Source organism: Natator depressus, chromosome 7 (genome assembly GCF_965152275.1).
Source record: "Natator depressus isolate rNatDep1 chromosome 7, rNatDep2.hap1, whole genome shotgun sequence".
Classification (NCBI taxonomy): Eukaryota; Metazoa; Chordata; order Testudines; family Cheloniidae; genus Natator; species Natator depressus.
In genome coordinates, this window is record NC_134240.1 from 20,119,749 (window position 1) to 20,138,564 (window position 18,816).

The following is an 18,816-nucleotide window of genomic DNA, read 5'->3' on the forward strand; positions in this document are numbered from 1 at the left end:
TGTTGTTCCAGTCAGAGTTTATTTCCTATGATCCATGCAGCGATCAAGAAACAACATTTTAGAACAGGTTTTGGAATGCTTAAACCAAACAAGTTTCTGTGGTTTCTCTCAATCCCATCAGTTACTAACATAAGTGGTTCCACAAAACCCAGGCAATTTTATTTTTGAATGTATCTAAGTAGTAGATTACGTACTGACTCGGGTGAGTGAATACACTTGGCCTAATTCTGAACCAACTCGAACACTGGGGGCTTAAGTTTAGCTCCAGCACTAACATTGTCATTGTAGGATTCATGATCAACTAGGAGACCGTGGAGAGGAGTGGGGGAGAAGACACGGTGAAGGGGGGAGAAAAGGGCAGGGAAATAATAGAGTAATTTTGCAGGGAGCCAGCAGAAAGAGGAAAAAACAGAACTTGTCTTGTTTGCTGGAACTTTTTCCAGAGGTTGCACTTGACATTGGTCTCTGGTTTTCCCATGATAACCTCTCACAGCGAGGTGAGTGGCATGGAGGGAAGTTGCAAACACGTATTTTTCAATTATTATTATTTGTCTGAATCTAAAGGTTTGCCCCTAGAAAAATAGTTGATGGGCACATTTTCCAGCCAAGTGGAAATATTTCATATTCCTTTTGATAATACAGCTAAGATTGGTTAATTTGGGGTGGCATTTTTTACAAAATTCTCCAGTAGAGAAGATGTCCCAGGTAGAACATAATGGAGAATCTTATTGTTGCTGTTGTTTCTTTACAGAAGTGATCAGTTAAACGTTGGAGACTACATCAAGTCAGTGAATGGGATTAACCTGACTAAACTGCGGCATGACGAAATTATAAGCCTGTTGAAGAATGTAGGGGAAAAGGTGGTACTGGAGGTGGAGTATGAACTGCCCCCAGCTGGTGTGTGTCTCTAAAATAATGTTACTTTCTTTGCTTGACTGTCTCATTCTGTGATACAGATGGGATTTGTTTGTTATGCCCTTTACCACAAAGAATGTTTAATGGGGCAGCATTATGTTCTGTCTTCATCCGTCTGTGAAACATTGGTAGAGGTTGCAGATCCACTCTTCAAGTGCAGTTAGTTTTCTCTATTTCCAGCATAGCGGCTGCCTGCTCATGCACGCTGGCTGTGACTTGGCAGCAAATCCCTGATCTGCATCCTCCCCACCCTCTGTTGTTGGTTTTTGTTTTTTTGTTAAGTGTATCGTGGTTGTAGGAAAGTATTCAGAATCCTACCTGCCCATTGACTACACCTCTCTGCTTTCTCTGTTTAACTGTATTAAATGTTGTTTCTTCTGAACACTTTCATTTACTACATGTCTTCAACAGGTAGGCTGAAAAACTATGTTCTGTAGCTAGAGAGTCTTAAACCCAGATGTAGATGAACCAGTTCATCTACAAGAAGGATTCTGTTACGAGGGCTGGAAATTTTTGGCTTAATATTTATTATTAAGAACAAAGCAATAAAGCAAAAAAATCTTGGAAAACTCATTCATTGAGGCCTTTCCACCATAAGAATGATACTCACAATATTGACGTCCCCTGTGATTTTCCCCCCCTTCCCCCCCCCGGAAAAAAAAACAACTAACCACCCAAAAAAAATAAATCTTGAAACAAATCAACCTGAATCAGAAAGGAAAAGTAAACTAATAAAATGAATCCCTCATTCTACTGAGCATGCTCACTTTTAGTGTGTCTGAGATTTTCACCCTACATCTCCCTAAACTAGTTGCGTAAAGGACCCAAAGTGAGGGAGATTGGCAGAGAGCACCATTAGTGGTAAAATGAATACACTCCTTAATGGCTGCGCATCAGAGAATGGGCATTTTTGTTGTTTTTCATTCACTGTACTTTCTTGACCTTAAATGGAGCAGTATATTCAGCATCAAGTTACTGATTTTCCCCTAGGATCAGTTTAAAGCATTCACTTCCTTTTTTTCACCCCTCTAAAAGTCAAAGTGTGTGTGTGTGTGGGGGGGGAAATCCTCATTGCTAAAAGGTTGGTTTAGGATTTTTTTATTTTTTTAGCTCAACAGTTGACTGTGTTTGTGTTTTAATTAAAAACATCAAGAATTTTTCATCTCTATGACTGAGGCTGCTGGCTTTTGAATGGCATTGAACACAGTGAAACTGGCTGAGATATGGCAGGGTTTCACTTCAATGTCTAAGTATTAGTGTAGGCAGATTTGGGGAAATCTAGAATGTAAATGAAGCTGTATTTTAATGCTATTATTTCCTAGTCTTAAGAGGAAAAGGCACTTATGTTTGGGTTACAGGCGTCTTTCTCCTTTTCCTCCCACATATAGCACCGGAGAGCAGCTCTGGCATTATTCCAAAGACCATAGAGGTGTGTCTGTACAAGGAGGGCAACAGTTTTGGCTTTGTGCTAAGAGGTCAGTGACTTCTCAGAGGAGGATAATAAAGACTGGATGTGCAAAATATTGGTTGGGGTGCCTCTGAGAACGGGGGAAGGAAAGGGATGAGTGAAATGACTGTTGAAAATCTTGTATGAGAAACAAAACTCTGCCTTGAAGTACGTGCTGACCAACTTTCAAGGACTGCTGGCTGGCTAGCCAGAGCCGTATTTGCTTGCAAGTTTTGTCCACTATTAAATGAAAAATGTGTCAAGTCCCTCAACACCCCTATTAAGACAATAAGGGTATTCAGCTCTAGAGATTAGTTACTCAAGGCTTTTCTGGTTTTGTTCTAGGGGGAGCCCAAGAAGATTGGCACAAATCCAGACCATTAGTACTCACCTACGTGAGGCCAGGTGGCCCTGCAGACAGGTAATGCTCACGTTTTATCATCTTTCGCAATGGAGGTTAACAAAATGTATGCACAGCTCTAACCAGACTTCAGGATATAAAAGCCTGTGGCCAATCTCATCTGTCTCTCCTGGGTATTTAATTACGGCTTTCAATGTAGAGGTCTTATAAAGTTGTAGTTGCTCTCCAAACATAGTCATAGGATGGCTTGATATATCTTGGTCTCCTGTAGGGATGTGTGTGTTATGCCTAGGAGTACCTCTTCCAAAATGATCACTTAATTAGCTGAATGTAAATCTCTCAGGGGCCACCATTGCTATGATAGAGGGTAATGTAGTAAGGGATCTGAGGCAGTCTCTTTATTCTCATATTGCTAATTAAACACGATGGACATCAGACTATAAATACCCTAAACTATTGTCCAGGGGAATGTTCAGATCATGTTTGATCGAGTTTTGTACTGAATTCTACCTCTGGCTTCCTTCAGGGAAGGGTCCTTGAAAATCGGGGACAGGCTGCTGAGTGTTGATGGGATTCCCCTTCACAGCATAACTCATGCTGATGCGCTGAACATCCTGCGTCAGTGCAGCCAGGAGGCCCTCTTCCAGATCGAGTATGATGTCACCATTATGGGTAAGGACAAGCAAACTGGAGGGGCTGAAAGAGCTGCTCTGGGGTGGATTTTTCAGTGGGTGCCTGGGAGGTTGAGTACTTGATCTTAGAGTTATGCCAACTGCATTAGTTGATTTCAGTGGGAAATCACTGAGTAAGGTACTTCTCAACATAGGAAAGGCAGAGCCTGGCCCATGGTTGGTAGAGCTCTGAGTAGGTTTAGATGATAAAGGGGTTGAACTGCTGATACTCCGTTTTCATCAGTGATGGCAACAGTGGCTCTTTTTATGAGAGGAAATGATTAGTGTAGACAAGGCACAGACAGGAAGTCCCAGGGGCTGGGGCTGAAGAGGTACAGAAATGGGGGCTGTATGCTGTCTGCGAAGACCGCAAATGCCTGTTGTAAATCTGGGCAGGAGACAGACTAATTGACTAATGGATACTGGACATGGACATATTTTGGTTTGGGAGCTTGAACATGTCTCAGTTTAGGGATCAGAGTAGCAGCCGTGTTAGTCTGTATCCGTAAAAAGAAAAGGAGGACTTGTGGCACCTTAGAGACTAACAAATTTATTAGAGCATAAGCTTTTGTGAGCTACATGCATCCGATGAAGTGAGCTGTAGCTCATGAAAGCTTATGCTCTAATAAATTTGTTAGTCTCTAAGGTGCCACAAGTACTCCTTTTCTTTTTTCAGTTTAGGGAGGTTCAGTTTCAGGGGGTTTAGTTCAGATCAACTTCTAATAGAAACAAGAAGTGGTCAGTGGAAACTCTCAATTAAAGAACACCTGCTAGAAAGGGACAGAGGATGAGGAGGTATTTCTGAACGATTTCCTTAAGGGTCTGAGTTTCAGACCATGGGGGAGGGGTTGTGATTAGCTGCTGTATAACAACTTAGAGCTGCTCTTTAACACACACGTTACTTCACACGTTACTTCAGTGAGCATAGTTAATGGGTTTAAAGTTATCAGAGTCCAAAGCTGTGTTGGCTATGGAAGCTCAGCGAAGTGTGGTTAGATTCTGATGCCAGGCACAAGTCTGAGAGGGGTTTCTGCCACTGCCAGAGTCACAAGCTGGACCAATTATTTCTGGAGCCTTTTCTGCCAACCCCATGTAGCAGGTCAGCATGTCTGGAGCCAGCAAGAGAAGAGGCTAATGAGGTCAGATTGTTTCTTGATTTGCCAGCCAGGTGGGAAATCAAAGGTGGCTGCAGTCCAGAGAGCATTAATGAGTTTTCTCAAGGAGAAAAGGATTAGAGGGCTATAGAGCTGTTTTCCAAGTTGAAATCTTTTGACAGCTTTGCACAATGTGTTTGGTGTCATAAGAAGATGTCTCCAGAATTATTCACTCAGAGAAACAAAATGTCAGAGGGTTGTTTTATTTGTGGCCCCCCCCCCACGCACACTTTCTTAAAATCTCTCTTCTCCCATTCTTGTTTCTCCTGCTTCCAACAAAAACTCCTCACAAATAAATACAGTCCACAATCTCTCCTCAAGAGAGACCCAGGACTGGAATAGCCAGGGGCGTTGGAAGGCATCTCTACTCTGACTTGCATTGGCAGAGGTGTGTGAAGGAAGCTTGCACACTAGTTACCTGCCCTCTGCCTGCCTCTATCCACATTTCAAATGCAGTCTCACTTTCATAGTTTATCTAGTGCCACAAGGTTTTTGAGCCCTGTAATAGGGTGTAAAAGGGCCAGATGCCTGGAGCCAGCCAGGCCAGGTCATTAATCAGATATGGCTATGAAAGGAATAGATGCACCTTATAAAGAGCTGCAGCAAATGGCTGGGAAAAGGGGGTGTCTGCAGAGAGAATCTACAGGCAGACCCTTGAGCAGGGGAAAAACTCCAGGAAGAAAGGCTCAGGAGAGCAGCCCTGTGGCCACTGTCCTGCGTAAGGGTCAGGGAACTGGGAGAGAACTGAGCATGAAGAAAGCCAAGGGCCTACAGAGTGGCAGAGGAGATGTTTGCTGCTGATCTCTTCAAGTGCTTCGGTGAGGGAAGGCCAAAGGAAGTACCTTGTGTGCTGTCCCGAAGAAGAGATAGGGAGCAGAGAGAGAGAACCCAGGAGGCACAGGACTTGTATTAAGCCCAGAGCAGGTGGACATTGTTGTTGTCTTGTTTGAAGAAAGACTGAAAAAGAGTCAAGAGTGGAAAAAATGTGGCAGACTTTGAGGTGTTTTAAGTTACAATAATGAGTGTAGTTTGTCTTTGAGACATGTAATAAGAAGTTACCCCATGATAAGGGTCCTCAACCCACAAAAGTGTATTTCAGGAGTGTTTGGATTGACACTAGGAAGGGAGGGGAAACTGAGGCTAGGTGCCTGTGGGGTGCCATCCACCCATGAGAGGGCACCAGAGAGAGGCCTGACATGGAACAAGTCCTTTCCACTGTTTCTGTGGTATTCTTTATCACTCTAGTTTATTTGTAGTTTTCTGAATAATAGCAGATCCAGAAATCTCAATAGGGAAGATCCACTGTCTTCTTAGTAAAAAGAAAAGGAGGACTTGTGGCACCTTAGAGACTAACCAGTTTATTTGAGCATGAGCTTTCGTGAGCTACAGCTCACTTGAGCTGTAGCTCACAAAAGCTCATGCTCAAATAAAGTGGTTAGTCTCTAAGGTGCCACAAGTCCTCCTTTTCTTTTTGCGAATACAGACTAACACGGCTGTTACTCTGAAACCTGTCTTCTTAGTTGTTGCTATTTTTCAGCTTTCTTTTGGACAATCAGGTGAACTGGATTAAGGAATGCTCTGCAGAATGGAATGCTTGTGTAGAACTTCATGACTCCAAGTGTCTGTGCAAATGCAAACAGCTAATGGTGGGTGAGAAGCAGGCTTTTAAGATACATCCTAGGTTCATATTTTGCAAAGGGTTGATGGTTTTAAAACCTGACTTAGTCACACTAAGAGAGATCAGTTCAAGTCTCTTGCATTTCTTCATAACTTTACACCTAAATATTAGGGTTGAAGGAACATAGAACAGTGGTCTGACTTGGTACAGCCAATCTTAGCTGAGTCCATATATATAGGACAGTTTCTCCATAAAGAAAAAAGAAAAGGAGTACTTGTGGCACCTTAGAGACTAACCAGTTTATTTGAGCATGAGCTTTCGTGAGCTACAGCTCACTTCATCGGATGCATAGCATATCGTGGAAACTGCAGAAGACATTATATACACACAGAGACCATGAAACAAAACTTCCTCCCACCCCACTGTCCTGCTGCTAACAGCTTATCTAAAGTGATCATCAAGTGATCATCAAGGAAGGCCATTTCCAGCACAAATCAAGGTTTTCTCACTCTTCCCCCCCCCCCACACACAGACACAGACACACATACAAACTCACTCTCCTGCTGGTAATAGCCCATCCCTCTTTGAAACCTCTCTTTATAATGCGCATGATAATCAAGGTGGGTCATTTCCAGCACTAATCCAGGTTTTCTCACCCCCCCCACACACACACCCCCCCTCCAAAAACCACACACACAAACTCACACTCCTGCTGGCAATAGCTCATCTTACAATGTGCACAGCAATAATCCAAGTTTAACCAGAACGTCTTGGGGGGGGGGGGGGGGTTTGTAGGAAAAAAACAAGGGGAGATAGGCTACCTTGCATAATGACTTAGCCACTCCCAGTCTCTATTCAAGCCCAAATTAATAGTATCCAATTTGCAAATGAATTCCAATTCAGCAGTTTCTCGCTGGAGTCTGGATTTGAAGTTTTTTTGCTGTAAGATAGCGACCCTCATGTCTGTGATTGCGTGACCAGAGAGATTGAAGTGTTCTCCAACTGGTTTATGAATGTTATAATTCTTAACATCTGATTTGTGTATTCTAATTCTGTAGAAGTGGAATCAAGATGTACTTTCCTTGCTTTCGTTGTCTGAGACAGGAAGGACAGAGCTTTTATTATTATTATTATTTTATGGGAAGCACAAAAATGTGACTTATTGTTTTAAATGTTGCCGTCTAAAGAGGACGGTTCACCAGCCTTCCACATGGGAAGTGGGGTAGGAGAAAGGTGTGAGACACCAAAATAGTAGCTAATATGCGAGCGAACTTCCCCTGCCACTAGTCCTGTGGAGAGTAATGTTTGTTCCTTTGTTTTTGATTGCTTCTCAGCATCATTGAACATAACTTAATGTGAAATTATTTTAACTCTTCATTACCGTAATCCAAATATGGGAGGGGAGATTATGCTATTTCTAAGCTTCTGTCCGTCGGGCAAATTCATTTTTTGGACTAGTGTTTTACATTTTTAGGTGGGGCAGAGAAACCATTAGAAGTCCCCTCTCTTCTGCTCTCCATGAAGGCAACAGTCTCCCCACAGGAGGCGCATATTTACAAATGTGCAACCAATGTGCTGTGAGGACCTTCTGTCTACAGAGCTGGCAAGGCTGCCCATGGCTCAGCAGATGCTGGCTTCGCCCCCTGAAGCAGGAGAGAGCATTTTTAGTTATACTGATTTAAAGTGAATTAAAAATGAGTCTTTAATTGTCCCTCCGTGGTTTTTCCTTTAATTTAGTTTTTACAGTTGCTTACTTTATCGCATGTTCCTCTCACACTGGTTAACTCTTCCTGAGATTGTTTTGGTCTGAAAGGAGAAATAACCTTAATTGTTTCAGAAAGTAATAAAGGGAAAGCATGTGTTGGGAGTGTGGATTTTCTCCCTCCCCCATTGAACTGTTAGTTCCTAGTTTGCTCCTGAAGTAGGGGACGTAGACCTCCAAGGGGCCAGGATGAACGCTGGCAAATTAATAATTTGTACAGATTGTGTTCTCCATCTGAGGACATCAAAACCTCTTGCAAACATTCAATTAAATAGTCCCCATTTTACAGCTGGGAAACGTAAGTCACAGAGCATCTGAGTGACTTGTCCAAGGCCCTACAGCATATTGGTGACAGAGCTAGGAATAGACCCCAGAGCTCCTCACACATGGTCATTGCTATAACCACTAGGCTTTGCTCCTTCCAGTTGAGCTGGCAGGAAGATGCTGAAGTGCCTCTGGTACTTCCTGATACTTCACTGGGGCCATGGAGATCCATTTGCCTGAAGCAGTGAAGCAAATTAACTTGCACACTGATAAGCTATCTGGGAAAATGTAAAATATAAGAAGTGGTGAGGACTGACTGCTGTGGAGTGCAGGTATTGTTTTGATTGCTGTCCTTCGTAGGAGCCCGGTCAGTAGAAGGTGCTGAGAGGATCTTCTGAATCCTGGCGTTTCCCAGGTGCACAGGCAGTGTGGTCAGCACTGTCCACTTCTGAGAGCAGCGGGGTTCCAGACAGCTCTTCCAAATGCAAGGGAGATTGCAGTAGTGCTCCATTCCCACCTCAGCAGATGTTTCACCTGGAGGAGGGAAGAGGGGAAGGGACTATGCGCCAGGGTTTTTCACCAGTGGAAACCTGGGTGGAACTGGGCCACAGGGTGTGCTCTTTTAACTGGTGCTTTCATGGCTAAATTGCTCTCTTAGCTGAGTTTTGTCAAAGCCACCTAAGGAGTTAAATTGGACTCCCATTAAAATGAATAGGAATTCAGTGTCCAAATCCCAAAGGCAGCTTTGAAAGTCTTTGCCCTGGTATTTACTGTAGCATTTATCTAGCAACAGCAGTAGCAAACGTTTTCCTGCGTCAACATTGTATTTCATGGGCTCTTTTAAAGCAATATGCATCATTTAAATAGTGACTTTGTAAATAAGCTGTATCTGCTGCTGCACAGAGCACGGGGCTGAAGGCTTTTAAGATTGACTCACAGTTTGGGGAAGCTATCTGCTAGAGAAGATGAATGGACAGAGGGTTGCTGTGTTCTCCACCCTCTCTCCCTTCCCAGCTGCCTACCGGCCCACTACCATTAGCTGGAGACTACAGTTCTGTATGGCTCTCCTGGTGAGAAAGCAGAGAGAGACTAATGTTCTGCAGCATTAAATGAACTGTTGACTGCTCTACATGAGCTGAGTAGTGGCAGTGTCCGTCTGCCCTTCAGGGGTGCCCCATGAAACTGTATAGACTTACATGAACTCTCGGAACCGAATGAATTTGCAGCTGACTTAGTGTCAGCGAGCAGGAAGCTCTGCATGGAGGTGCGTTTGCAGCATGGGACAAGCCTTTTCTCCTTGCTCTCCTCACGGTGCATGCTTGGCTGCCAACGCATCTATCCATAAGGAGTTTAACAAAACTGGGAGGGAATCGAGAGCTACATGCAAAACAGAGAAGAAATGCTGTAGTGCCTCCTCCATATGTGATTGAGGACAAGGGTCTTAAAATGCAGCCACAAAACCCCGCCTGTGGGCTGGTTGGCTGACAGGTTCTCCCCGTACTTGTGAAACATTTGTATTGGTAGACTGAACTGAACCAAGAGGACACCGTAGCATCCATGAACTCATCCATGAGTAGCCTGTCAGCTGGCAGCCAGTTATCAAAATGTGCATGGGGTCTGGTCAGCCTGCTGTGGTCTGATTGGGATGCTTCTCCTCCAGGTTGACAGGGAGGTGGATTTATTATACCTAAACAACCTTGATAGTGTTTAATGCTTTGTTTTTGCAGGAGAACATTAGGGTTTATGAGATTCTTGGGAACGACCTAAAGGTTCAGGCAGCTCTTAGAAGCTAGTGCTGGGCAGCCCTTGAAAGGGTCAGGGGTTGGGCTCCGTATGGAGAAGAGTGGGAAGGATTCGGCAGCATTCGTGAACTATTAACACCTCTTTGAATCAGCTTGAAGCCTCATCAAGGGCCTTTCTCCTGGTATACTTGAACCAGTGCTGAAATTCATAAGGCCCTGATCCAACACCTCATGAAGTCCACGGGAGCATTTCCATTCATTTCAGTGGCAGTTGTATCAGGCCGTAAGCACAGATGTTTATGACAGCGGTCGAGGAGTTAGGCTTTTGTTTGGGTGTTCTCCAGGCTAGTAAGGGGCTGTGTCAGCACCTGCCATGTATCCCTGAGTGCTGCTGTGCTGTGCAGCTTTGGCTCGGCAGCCTGCTCACAGCTGCTGTGGCCTCATCCTGGTTTCCCGCAGCCTGGTTCCTCCTTGCAGGGTGACACCAGTAGCCCTTCCACTCCTGTGTCTCCCCCAAACCGTCTCCCCTGCACTGTCCAGGCCCTCTAGTTGGATTGTCACAGAAGTTATGAAGTTCACTGCCTCCGAAGAGACAGAGCACTCACCAGCCTGGTAGTTTAGCTGAGGACTTCACCCTTCAGCTGGACACACAGCACTGCGATGGTTTGGTAATAAAACAAGAGTCAGTTTATTAATAAAGAACAGAGATTTAAGTGAGAAGTAAAACCACAAGGCACAGCTACGGGTACAAGTAAAACAAAACACGTGGCGTTCTGGCTGAAACTTAACTTAACCTACTTACAATCTTTGTCTAAGCAGGTTTCTCACCTATAGTCGGGCTCCAGAGATTTCAATCCCTTTATGTGAAGGATCTGCCTTTCTCAGAATACAAGAGTTCTGGCCTCTTGTGTCCCACAAGTTATGGCCTTTTTGATTCTGCTTCTATTTCCTAAAGTCTATTGTCTCTGTTTCAAGAGCCAGGAAGGCTTCCTGCGGTGGAGGCTTCATCCCCCATCATAACAGTTAAGCAGTCTTCCCTCCCCGCGCCCTGCTCATTTAGCTTGATGGCTTTGTTTGCCTTTTATGTAGATGTACTTCTCATTGTCCTCTGCAGTACTACCTGGCTCAGTTGACATTGGAGACATTGGAAAACAGGCAAAACATCATTCCTTTGTCTAGGAGAGGCTGGGCTTACGCACTGCTTTCCATACACCTGTTAAGAGCATCTTTCCAGCACACATCTTTATGCACCGCCCGTACGTCCATCATACAATTAATTTCCCATGTGTTACCATTTTGCATGAGATACCTCACATGCCACCTTTTAGATACAGATTGTGACAACAGTGAGTAGGGGCAATGAGTGTGTCAGCCTGATGTGAATGATGGTATGCTGTGCCCTCTGTCATTTGGCATGGAGGGATTCCCTGGATCACAATTGGATCATTTCAGAACCTCAAAGATTTTCTTCTAAAGGGAGGGGAAAGTGTGAGGGGAGAAAATTTTTCCTCAAGTTGGCACACCCATTCCTATCAGGAGATGGATGATTTTGTGCCCGAAACAGGGAATTGGGGGTCAGAAGGCTTCTAGTAGTCACATCTTTGCTACCAGTTGACTGACCATGTGTCCTTGCGTAAGTCGCTTATCTCTCAATGTCTTTGTTTCCCCATCTGTAAAATGGGGACCATGATACCTCCCTCCCAGAGCTGCTGAGGGGCTTCATTGGCCATAAAGCATTTTGAGATCCCTATGTGAAAGTCAATATAATAGTGCAAGGTATTACTTGCTTTACCGGGACTTGGCTCCATTATTGATTAACAAAATATAACATGCATCAGAAAGCTGCTGTGTATCTTTAAGATGTGCAGCAGTGGGCTCTGGTCTGTTAGCTCAGCAGTAATGGATGTATGGCCCTTGGTGGACACTGAAGGTTTGAGTTGGATATCTCTTAAGCTCTGAACCGCCAAACAGCTGATTAAAACTGTGTTGGCTTGTGAGAGAGTCTCTTACCAACAGTGAACTGTGCTTTACTCTGATCTGTAGTGGGATTGGGGTACCTTCCCCCTGTTAGAGTGTAGCACCTAGTCTGCCTTGTTCTACCTATGCGGCATGCCACCCACCTGAAATGCCCAGATGACTAATTTTTTAGGGCTTCTTGACTATCCCTCTCTGCTGCTGCCACCAGCACCGTCTTTCCAGGCCTGAGGAAGGTGCTGAAGTGCCTAATGCCACAGTAACCTCTCCGTAGTGCCGAAGGGACCCATAGAAATTGATTCAATAGTGTGAGCATTCACTTTGCCTGCTGACTTTTCTCAACAATTCTTTTTAAATTAGTTTTGAACTTAATAGCCCTGTGCTAATTGCTCCGAACTAATTTTGCTAAATTGCAGGTGTCTGATCCTAATTTGGGAGAAGAGTAAAATGTCTTTCCCTAGCACAATGACACAAGTTTGAATGGCTGGTCTCTCTTCAACAAATGCCTTTTTAAAAAATGAACAGAGGGCAATCCCTGGTCACTGTCCTAGAGGTCAGCAGCATGTGGTGACTCAGGGCTTGTTTGCACTGGTTTTACGAATGGTATGTGTTTAAACTGATGGAGTTAACTCTGTGAAACTTTGTGTGTGGAAACTTTGTGAGCGGATTGCCCAGTATCTCCATGAGAGTTTCCTGCTGACCTCTGAGGCAGATTCCTGTGAAGCGAGGGAGTCAATCAACAGCCTGTTCCACCGCTCGGTGGTGGTACACACATCATACAGACACAAGCCTGCTTTCTGCAACCCTCCTGCCCCCAACAACTCTGGGATAGAGAAGAGCTCCTGGTATGCATCTCTGGCCTCCGAGTCGTCGTCTTCCTCTCGGTCCCCCTCCCCACTCCACATCCTCGTCCAAGATTTCCTCCTCCTGGCTCAGTCCACTCTCAACTGGCATGTGAGCCACCGAAGTATCCACACTGGACTTTGCAGTGGAGGTGGGGTCACCACCAAGTATCACATCCAGCTCTTTGTAGAACCGGCAGCTCGTGGGCGCAGCACCGGAGTGGCAGTTGCCTCCCGTGCCTTGTGGTGGGCGTTCTGCAGCTCTTTCACTTTGACCCTGCACTGCCGTGTGTCCCAGTCATGGCCCCTTTCTGTCATGCATTGTGAAATCTGTCCGTAGGTATCATAATTCCTACGGCTGGAGCGCAGCTGGGACTGGACAGCCTCCTCTCCCCAAATGCTGATGAGGTCCAGCAGCTCGGCATTGCTCCAAGCGGGGGATCACCTGGAGCGTGGAGCCGGCATGGCCACCTGGAAAGATGCACTGAGACCGCTGCACGCATCACTGAGCAAACAGGAAGGGGGTTTTCAAAATTCCCAAGGAATTTACGGGGTGGAGATGATGGTTGGTCACCTGAGGGCAGGGCAGTAGAGGTTCAAACCGATGACCAGAGAGGTAAGAACAGGCATTGTGGGACAGCTCCCGGAGGCCAATCGCAGCGCTGTAATCGCCCAGGGTGTCTCCACTGGCATGGTGGCGCAGTGCCCCCGGTGCAGAAAGCTCTGCGCCTCTTGTCAGGGTGGAGTTTTTACAGCGCTGCAACTGCGCAGTTTCTGCGCACTCAGTGGCTTGGCAGTGTGTACAGGTCGGGAGTCACAGCGCAGAAAGCTGCTTTACTGCGCAGAAACTTGCCAGTGTAGATAGCGCCTAGTGCACACAGGCTGCGAAACCAGTATCCTAAATCCCTCAACCCAGATGGCTTAGCTCTGACCTGCAAGGTGCCTTGGGCAGTACCTCCATTGTTTGTACTCAGCTCTCTCTACTACCGAAAAGGACGTAATTTAATTGCTCCTTTCATTGAGTCTGAAAGAATGTGTGACGCACCCGTTGACTTTAAGGAGGTTTGTGATTGTGGATCAAAGTCTCGCCTGATGCACTGAAAGTTGCTAATTGGCACTAATGTTAAAAACTGTTTTAGCTCGAATCTTATTCAAACCAAGTTTAAACATGACTCCCGATTGGCAGTAAAAAGCCATTGTGAACAGGGTCTAACTGAGATCTAGAAAACTGAAGCTCTGCACATCTGGCAAAAGCCCAGGTGAAGGAAACTTCTGCTCACCTGGTTGTGTCCAGAGAGTTAGTGACTATGAGGAACAGTGTAAAATCACGAGGAACAGTGTAAAATCACAAGGAACAGCCAAACATCAATGCTTTCCCATTTATCTGAAAGCTGGAATGAGCCCTGTCTCCAGTTGTAGTCAGATAACATCAGCACTTTAGTGTGTGTGCATATTGTAGAAGAGAAAAGCCTTGCCCAGAATAATCAAGGGCCTTGGAGGCATCGAATGCAGGAATTCTCAGAGGTGATTCTATTAGCTGCTCTTTTGAAGCGGATGGCTGGCTTTCCGTGAAGCTCTCCGCCTACACACATCCCAGAGTGCTGGGGAGGGCTCCAACTCTGGCTGTGGACAGAGTGTAAAAACTTTTATCTGCTTCATAAATCTTGCTGCTTTACAATGGCCTTAGGTAATATCATAGGGGGGAGGGGGACACTTATCTAGGCAGTCAGATGCTTGGTATCCAGATTTCCGCCCCCCCCTTGAAATAGTTTATTGGATATGAAGGGAGTTAAGATATGAACATATGAATGAATCTTCCTCTGTCTCTCTGTCTGTCTATGTCTGAGCAGGCACAATCTCTAATACAGCATCTGATGGTTAGTTATAATGAAAACACATTTGCTGACGTTAACAAATTACAAAATTTCCTCACTCCTGTCAGGTAATAGGTAAGTCTGGGTCTTTAGCCCCATTTTATAGATAAATAAACTGAGGCAGAGAGGTGAAATTACTTGTCCAAGGCCATAGAGGGAGTCTGTGCCAAAGCCATGATTACTGAGGAGTTCCTGGCTCCCAGTCTTGGGTGCAGACCCACTTGCCTTTCTCTGAATAGCTGGTAATATAGGATTCTATTCTCTCCCTGGGTTTCTTTGTACTTTTCTAGGAAGAGAACTAGTGCATTGTCTCTCCACTCTGCAACCCTCTCTAAACTCCCAGGAGACAAACATTGTAGCTTGCTTTTAATATTATTGATGTAAGTATTACAAGGTCTTAGAGTACTGTCTGGCCTGATCTTATTTCATCAATGTAATAAAAGGTGGTCATGTGGAAACTGGTGCAACTTTGTAATAGCTCTAGAACCTATTACCACATCTTTGTTTTGAAGTCGCAGAGCTTACGTATTGACACAAGAGGAAGTAAAGGCGCAGCAAGAGGCGGATAGAGAGAACTGGGTATTTAAGATTCCATATATACCGGTGAACGTGCAAATTACCTTGCCTTCCTCGATACTTTATAGTTGGCAAAACTGCAATAGAACTGTCTTAAAACTCCATGCTATTTTTGTTTTTCAGATACTGTAGCCAATGCTTCTGGTCCGTTACTAGTGGAAATAGCCAAGACTCCTGGATCTACACTAGGAATTACTCTGACAACAGGCACACATCGGAATAAACAGGTCATAGTCATTGACAAGATCAAGCCCGCCAGCGTGGTGGACAGGTATGAACCCGAGCAAGATGGCAGTGTTGCACTTGTCTTCTCTGCTGCTTACTTTGTTCCATTTTAGTTATATTCCACTTCTCCCCCATTGAAATGCACTAGTTTCTAGAAAAAATGTTTTGTTTTTTTTAGCGATGTCCAAGGATTCTGTGCAAAATTAGTGGGATTAAAAAAAAATCTCATTGGACTCTATTCATCAGCAACAAATTTAATCCAATGCATATGAGAATTGAGCCCAAATATAAAGTCTACATCTGAATATCTTCAAGCCTTGAGATGTTCAAAAATGTAGAGCTGATGTTTCTGGCTTGTGCCCATTTGTTATATACACTTTATTGCTTTATGCTAGGGTATAGGAAATACAGGCCTTTCTACAATCCTAGGTCATGATTAGTGTAATAGTCTTGTCACTGAATTCCTTCATTGGCTGCCAGGATTTAATGTACGCCTGAAACTCGGCCTATATTCATAAAGAAGCTGGCTGGGTTTTCAGCCAACTTATCCTGTGGGTGCAAAATATTAGAAACTCATAGGTTTTTGATTTGGCTTCAACTGAACCAATCCAAACTTGATTGTCATCCTTTGAGCTTTTGGCTTCATTTGCTAGAAGCTGGAAATTAAAGGGGAGATCAGAAAACTGAGAAGAAAACAGGTTCACGTGAAAGCCCTGGTAACCAAAATTGCTGAATTTTGCCCAACTCTAATCCTAACCACAGGACACAAATCTGTGCTCTTACATAATGGGCTGTGTCTTTTCTCTGCAGGTGTGGGGCCTTGCACGTTGGTGATCACATCCTCTCCATTGATGGCACCAGCACAGAGCACTGTTCCTTGTTAGAGGCCACTCAGCTCTTAGCCACCACTTCAGAAAATGTCAAGTTGGAAATACTCCCTGCTCACCAGAGCAGACTCCCCCTGAAACCTCCAGACACAGGTGTGTACTTGCAGTAAGAAGCCAAACCTTGTTTGTTTGTTTTTAATGCTGATGTAATATCTGTACCGTGGTTCTCATAAAACATTGGATAGCTCCAGGGAGAGACATCTGGGGAGAAAAATAGACATTCTGCTGAAACACAGTGGATGAGACGAAGTTTGTCAAGTAAACTAATAGAAAAAAGTGACTAGCCTCTAGGCTTGTATGGACACATTGGATTTGGGAATCCATTGCTCTGCAGCATCACAAGCTGTGCTAAGCTCACATCCTTAGTCCGGTTGTATTAATTTAGATGGAATAAAAGGGCTAAAGGTGTTAACATAACCCACTTACTGTTTAACGTTAAATGCAGGTTTGATTTACAAGGACTTTACCCTTGCTTAGTATTGTGGCAAATATACTATTAACATTCATTATTAATAAGAAAAACAGTTAAAGGATTTGAAATATAAAGCATTAAGTAAGGCTTTTATTTTAAGGGGTTTTTTGGTTTGTTTGTTTTCAGCGAGAGAGAGTTTAGAAGAAACCTCCCCCCCTTGTTTGACAGCGTTTTAGATTGGGTAAAGGAGAAAAGTTAGTTGGCATAGGCTGGAGCTGGTGCTGCCACTGTTAAAGTTCGATTTCATTTTATTGTAGGTGGTGTTTGGGATTTAGCTGGAGCCGGTAGAAGTGGTGGTGATGATCCTTGATAACGTTCCTTTTGCCCTGTTTGCTCAGGACATCACATAGGATGATGATGAAGGCCTGGGGTCTTGGCAGATGGTGGGGGTGGCAGTTATGATGGTGAAAATTGCTTTAGTTGCTTCAGTTTTTAATTTGTTTTTTAAAGTTTTTTTTTAAAGGACTTTTAAAGGGAATGGTGGGTGGAATCGCTTATTTTTGTCATTTTGTTTATTAATTAGGCTAAACATTTCAGATTAATTTTGATTTATTTTTGGTGTTACTTTTTTTGTTTACTAGGTATGATTTTAATAGGTTTTTTGAACTATATTAGTTTTTTGTTTAGACTAATTTAGGAGCGTTGGAGGGGTCATCCTTTTTAACATTGGTTATAGGTTGTGATTTTTTTTTATGAACTTTATATATATTGTTTTTAATTGAGTTTACATTTAAAATAAATGTGTAAGCCCAATTATTACAAGGGTACCCCAAAATGATTTTTTTTCTATTCAACAATCCTTACATAGGCATCTGGCTTTCAAGGTGCATCTTTAATTGTGCAGGGCCTGGCACTTGCCTTGTGAATGATGCCAGTAGATAGAGAATTAGACCACAAGTTGGTCCAGTTATGGAAAAAAATGCAGAAACATGAGTGCTGGTCTTCCCGCTCAGCACTGCCGTAATTGCTGCTTGATCATGTGCCCCTGTGTCTGAGCAGAAGAAGGTGGTGGACTAGACGAATCAGTGAGAGGAAATATCACTAAAGGAGTCAATGACAAAACCCCCAGGATTTCACCCTCGGAAGCCTCGTTGTTATCCGTCTTAGGGTAAGTCTCTACTGCCACCCAGGATGTGATTTCAGTGCAGGCAGACTTACCCACACCAGCACCACTAAAAATAGCAATGTAAATGCAGTGTCATGGACTTCAGTGCAGACTGGACAAGCATGCTGGAGACCCTGGACATGCACTTGCGTTACTAGCCCAGGCTGAAGCCTGTGCTGCCGTGTCTACACTGGTATTTTTAGTTGTGATCGCATGGGTGTAGCTACAAGTGCTGCAGTCACACCTCCGATTGCAGTGTAGATGTGCCCTTAGGTACGTCTATACTCGGAGCTGGGGGAGTGATTCCTGGCTTGTGTGGGCCTCCTGGTGCCAGCTCTCATCTGAAGGAGCACGCTAAAAATGGTAGCGTAGCCGTGGTAGCATGGACCATCATGGCATAGGCTAGCTGCCCTATCCACGGGGTCCGGGTGGGATTATACTCGTAGCTGCTAGCTCACGCTGCTTTGCCCATGTTCTAGTGGTTCTGCTATAATTTTTAGCCTGCTGGTTCAGATGAGAACTAGCATGAAATATGTCCATGTGAGCTGGGAATCACACCCCCAGCTCCAAGTGTACACCGTGCCTTAATCTCTCCTCCTATAAGACAAGAGTTGGCAGAGGGTCGGATCCTCATCTAAACCTAGGCTGAATTCAGTGCCGATACCATAATATTTAATGCAGTCCCAGCCTGCTCTGTTAAGGGGTAAACTTCACATTCTGCACAGCAGGCCTGCTCTTTCTGGGGACTGAATAAGTCGAGACTGATTATTAGTGTTTCATGGTGCCCAGGATCAGATAATATAACCGCCAGTTCCAATCACCTCTGGGGTGCTTTCTCAGTCGCCTGGTTGCAGGGCACCAATCTTGCACGCACCCATTTAGTCGTTGGTGACCGATAATAGCTCAAGGCGAAGCTCACAGTCCATT

The 18,816-nt window shown here is 44.4% G+C and overlaps 1 protein-coding gene across 5 annotated transcripts in view; it reads left to right on the top strand.

The window, feature by feature from the left end:
* GRIP2 (glutamate receptor interacting protein 2) overlaps positions 1-18,816 on the top strand; it is a 478,986-nt gene that overhangs the window by 400,274 nt on the left and 59,896 nt on the right. For all 5 annotated transcript variants that reach the window (XM_074957606.1, XM_074957610.1, XM_074957607.1 and 2 more), the window contains exons 4-9: positions 752-897; positions 2,304-2,390; positions 2,708-2,783; positions 3,250-3,395; positions 15,324-15,471; positions 16,236-16,405. In XM_074957606.1, coding sequence (XP_074813707.1) covers positions 752-897; positions 2,304-2,390; positions 2,708-2,783; positions 3,250-3,395; positions 15,324-15,471; positions 16,236-16,405 — 773 coding nt within the window. The remainder of the gene's footprint in view (positions 1-751; positions 898-2,303; positions 2,391-2,707; positions 2,784-3,249; positions 3,396-15,323; positions 15,472-16,235; positions 16,406-18,816) is intronic.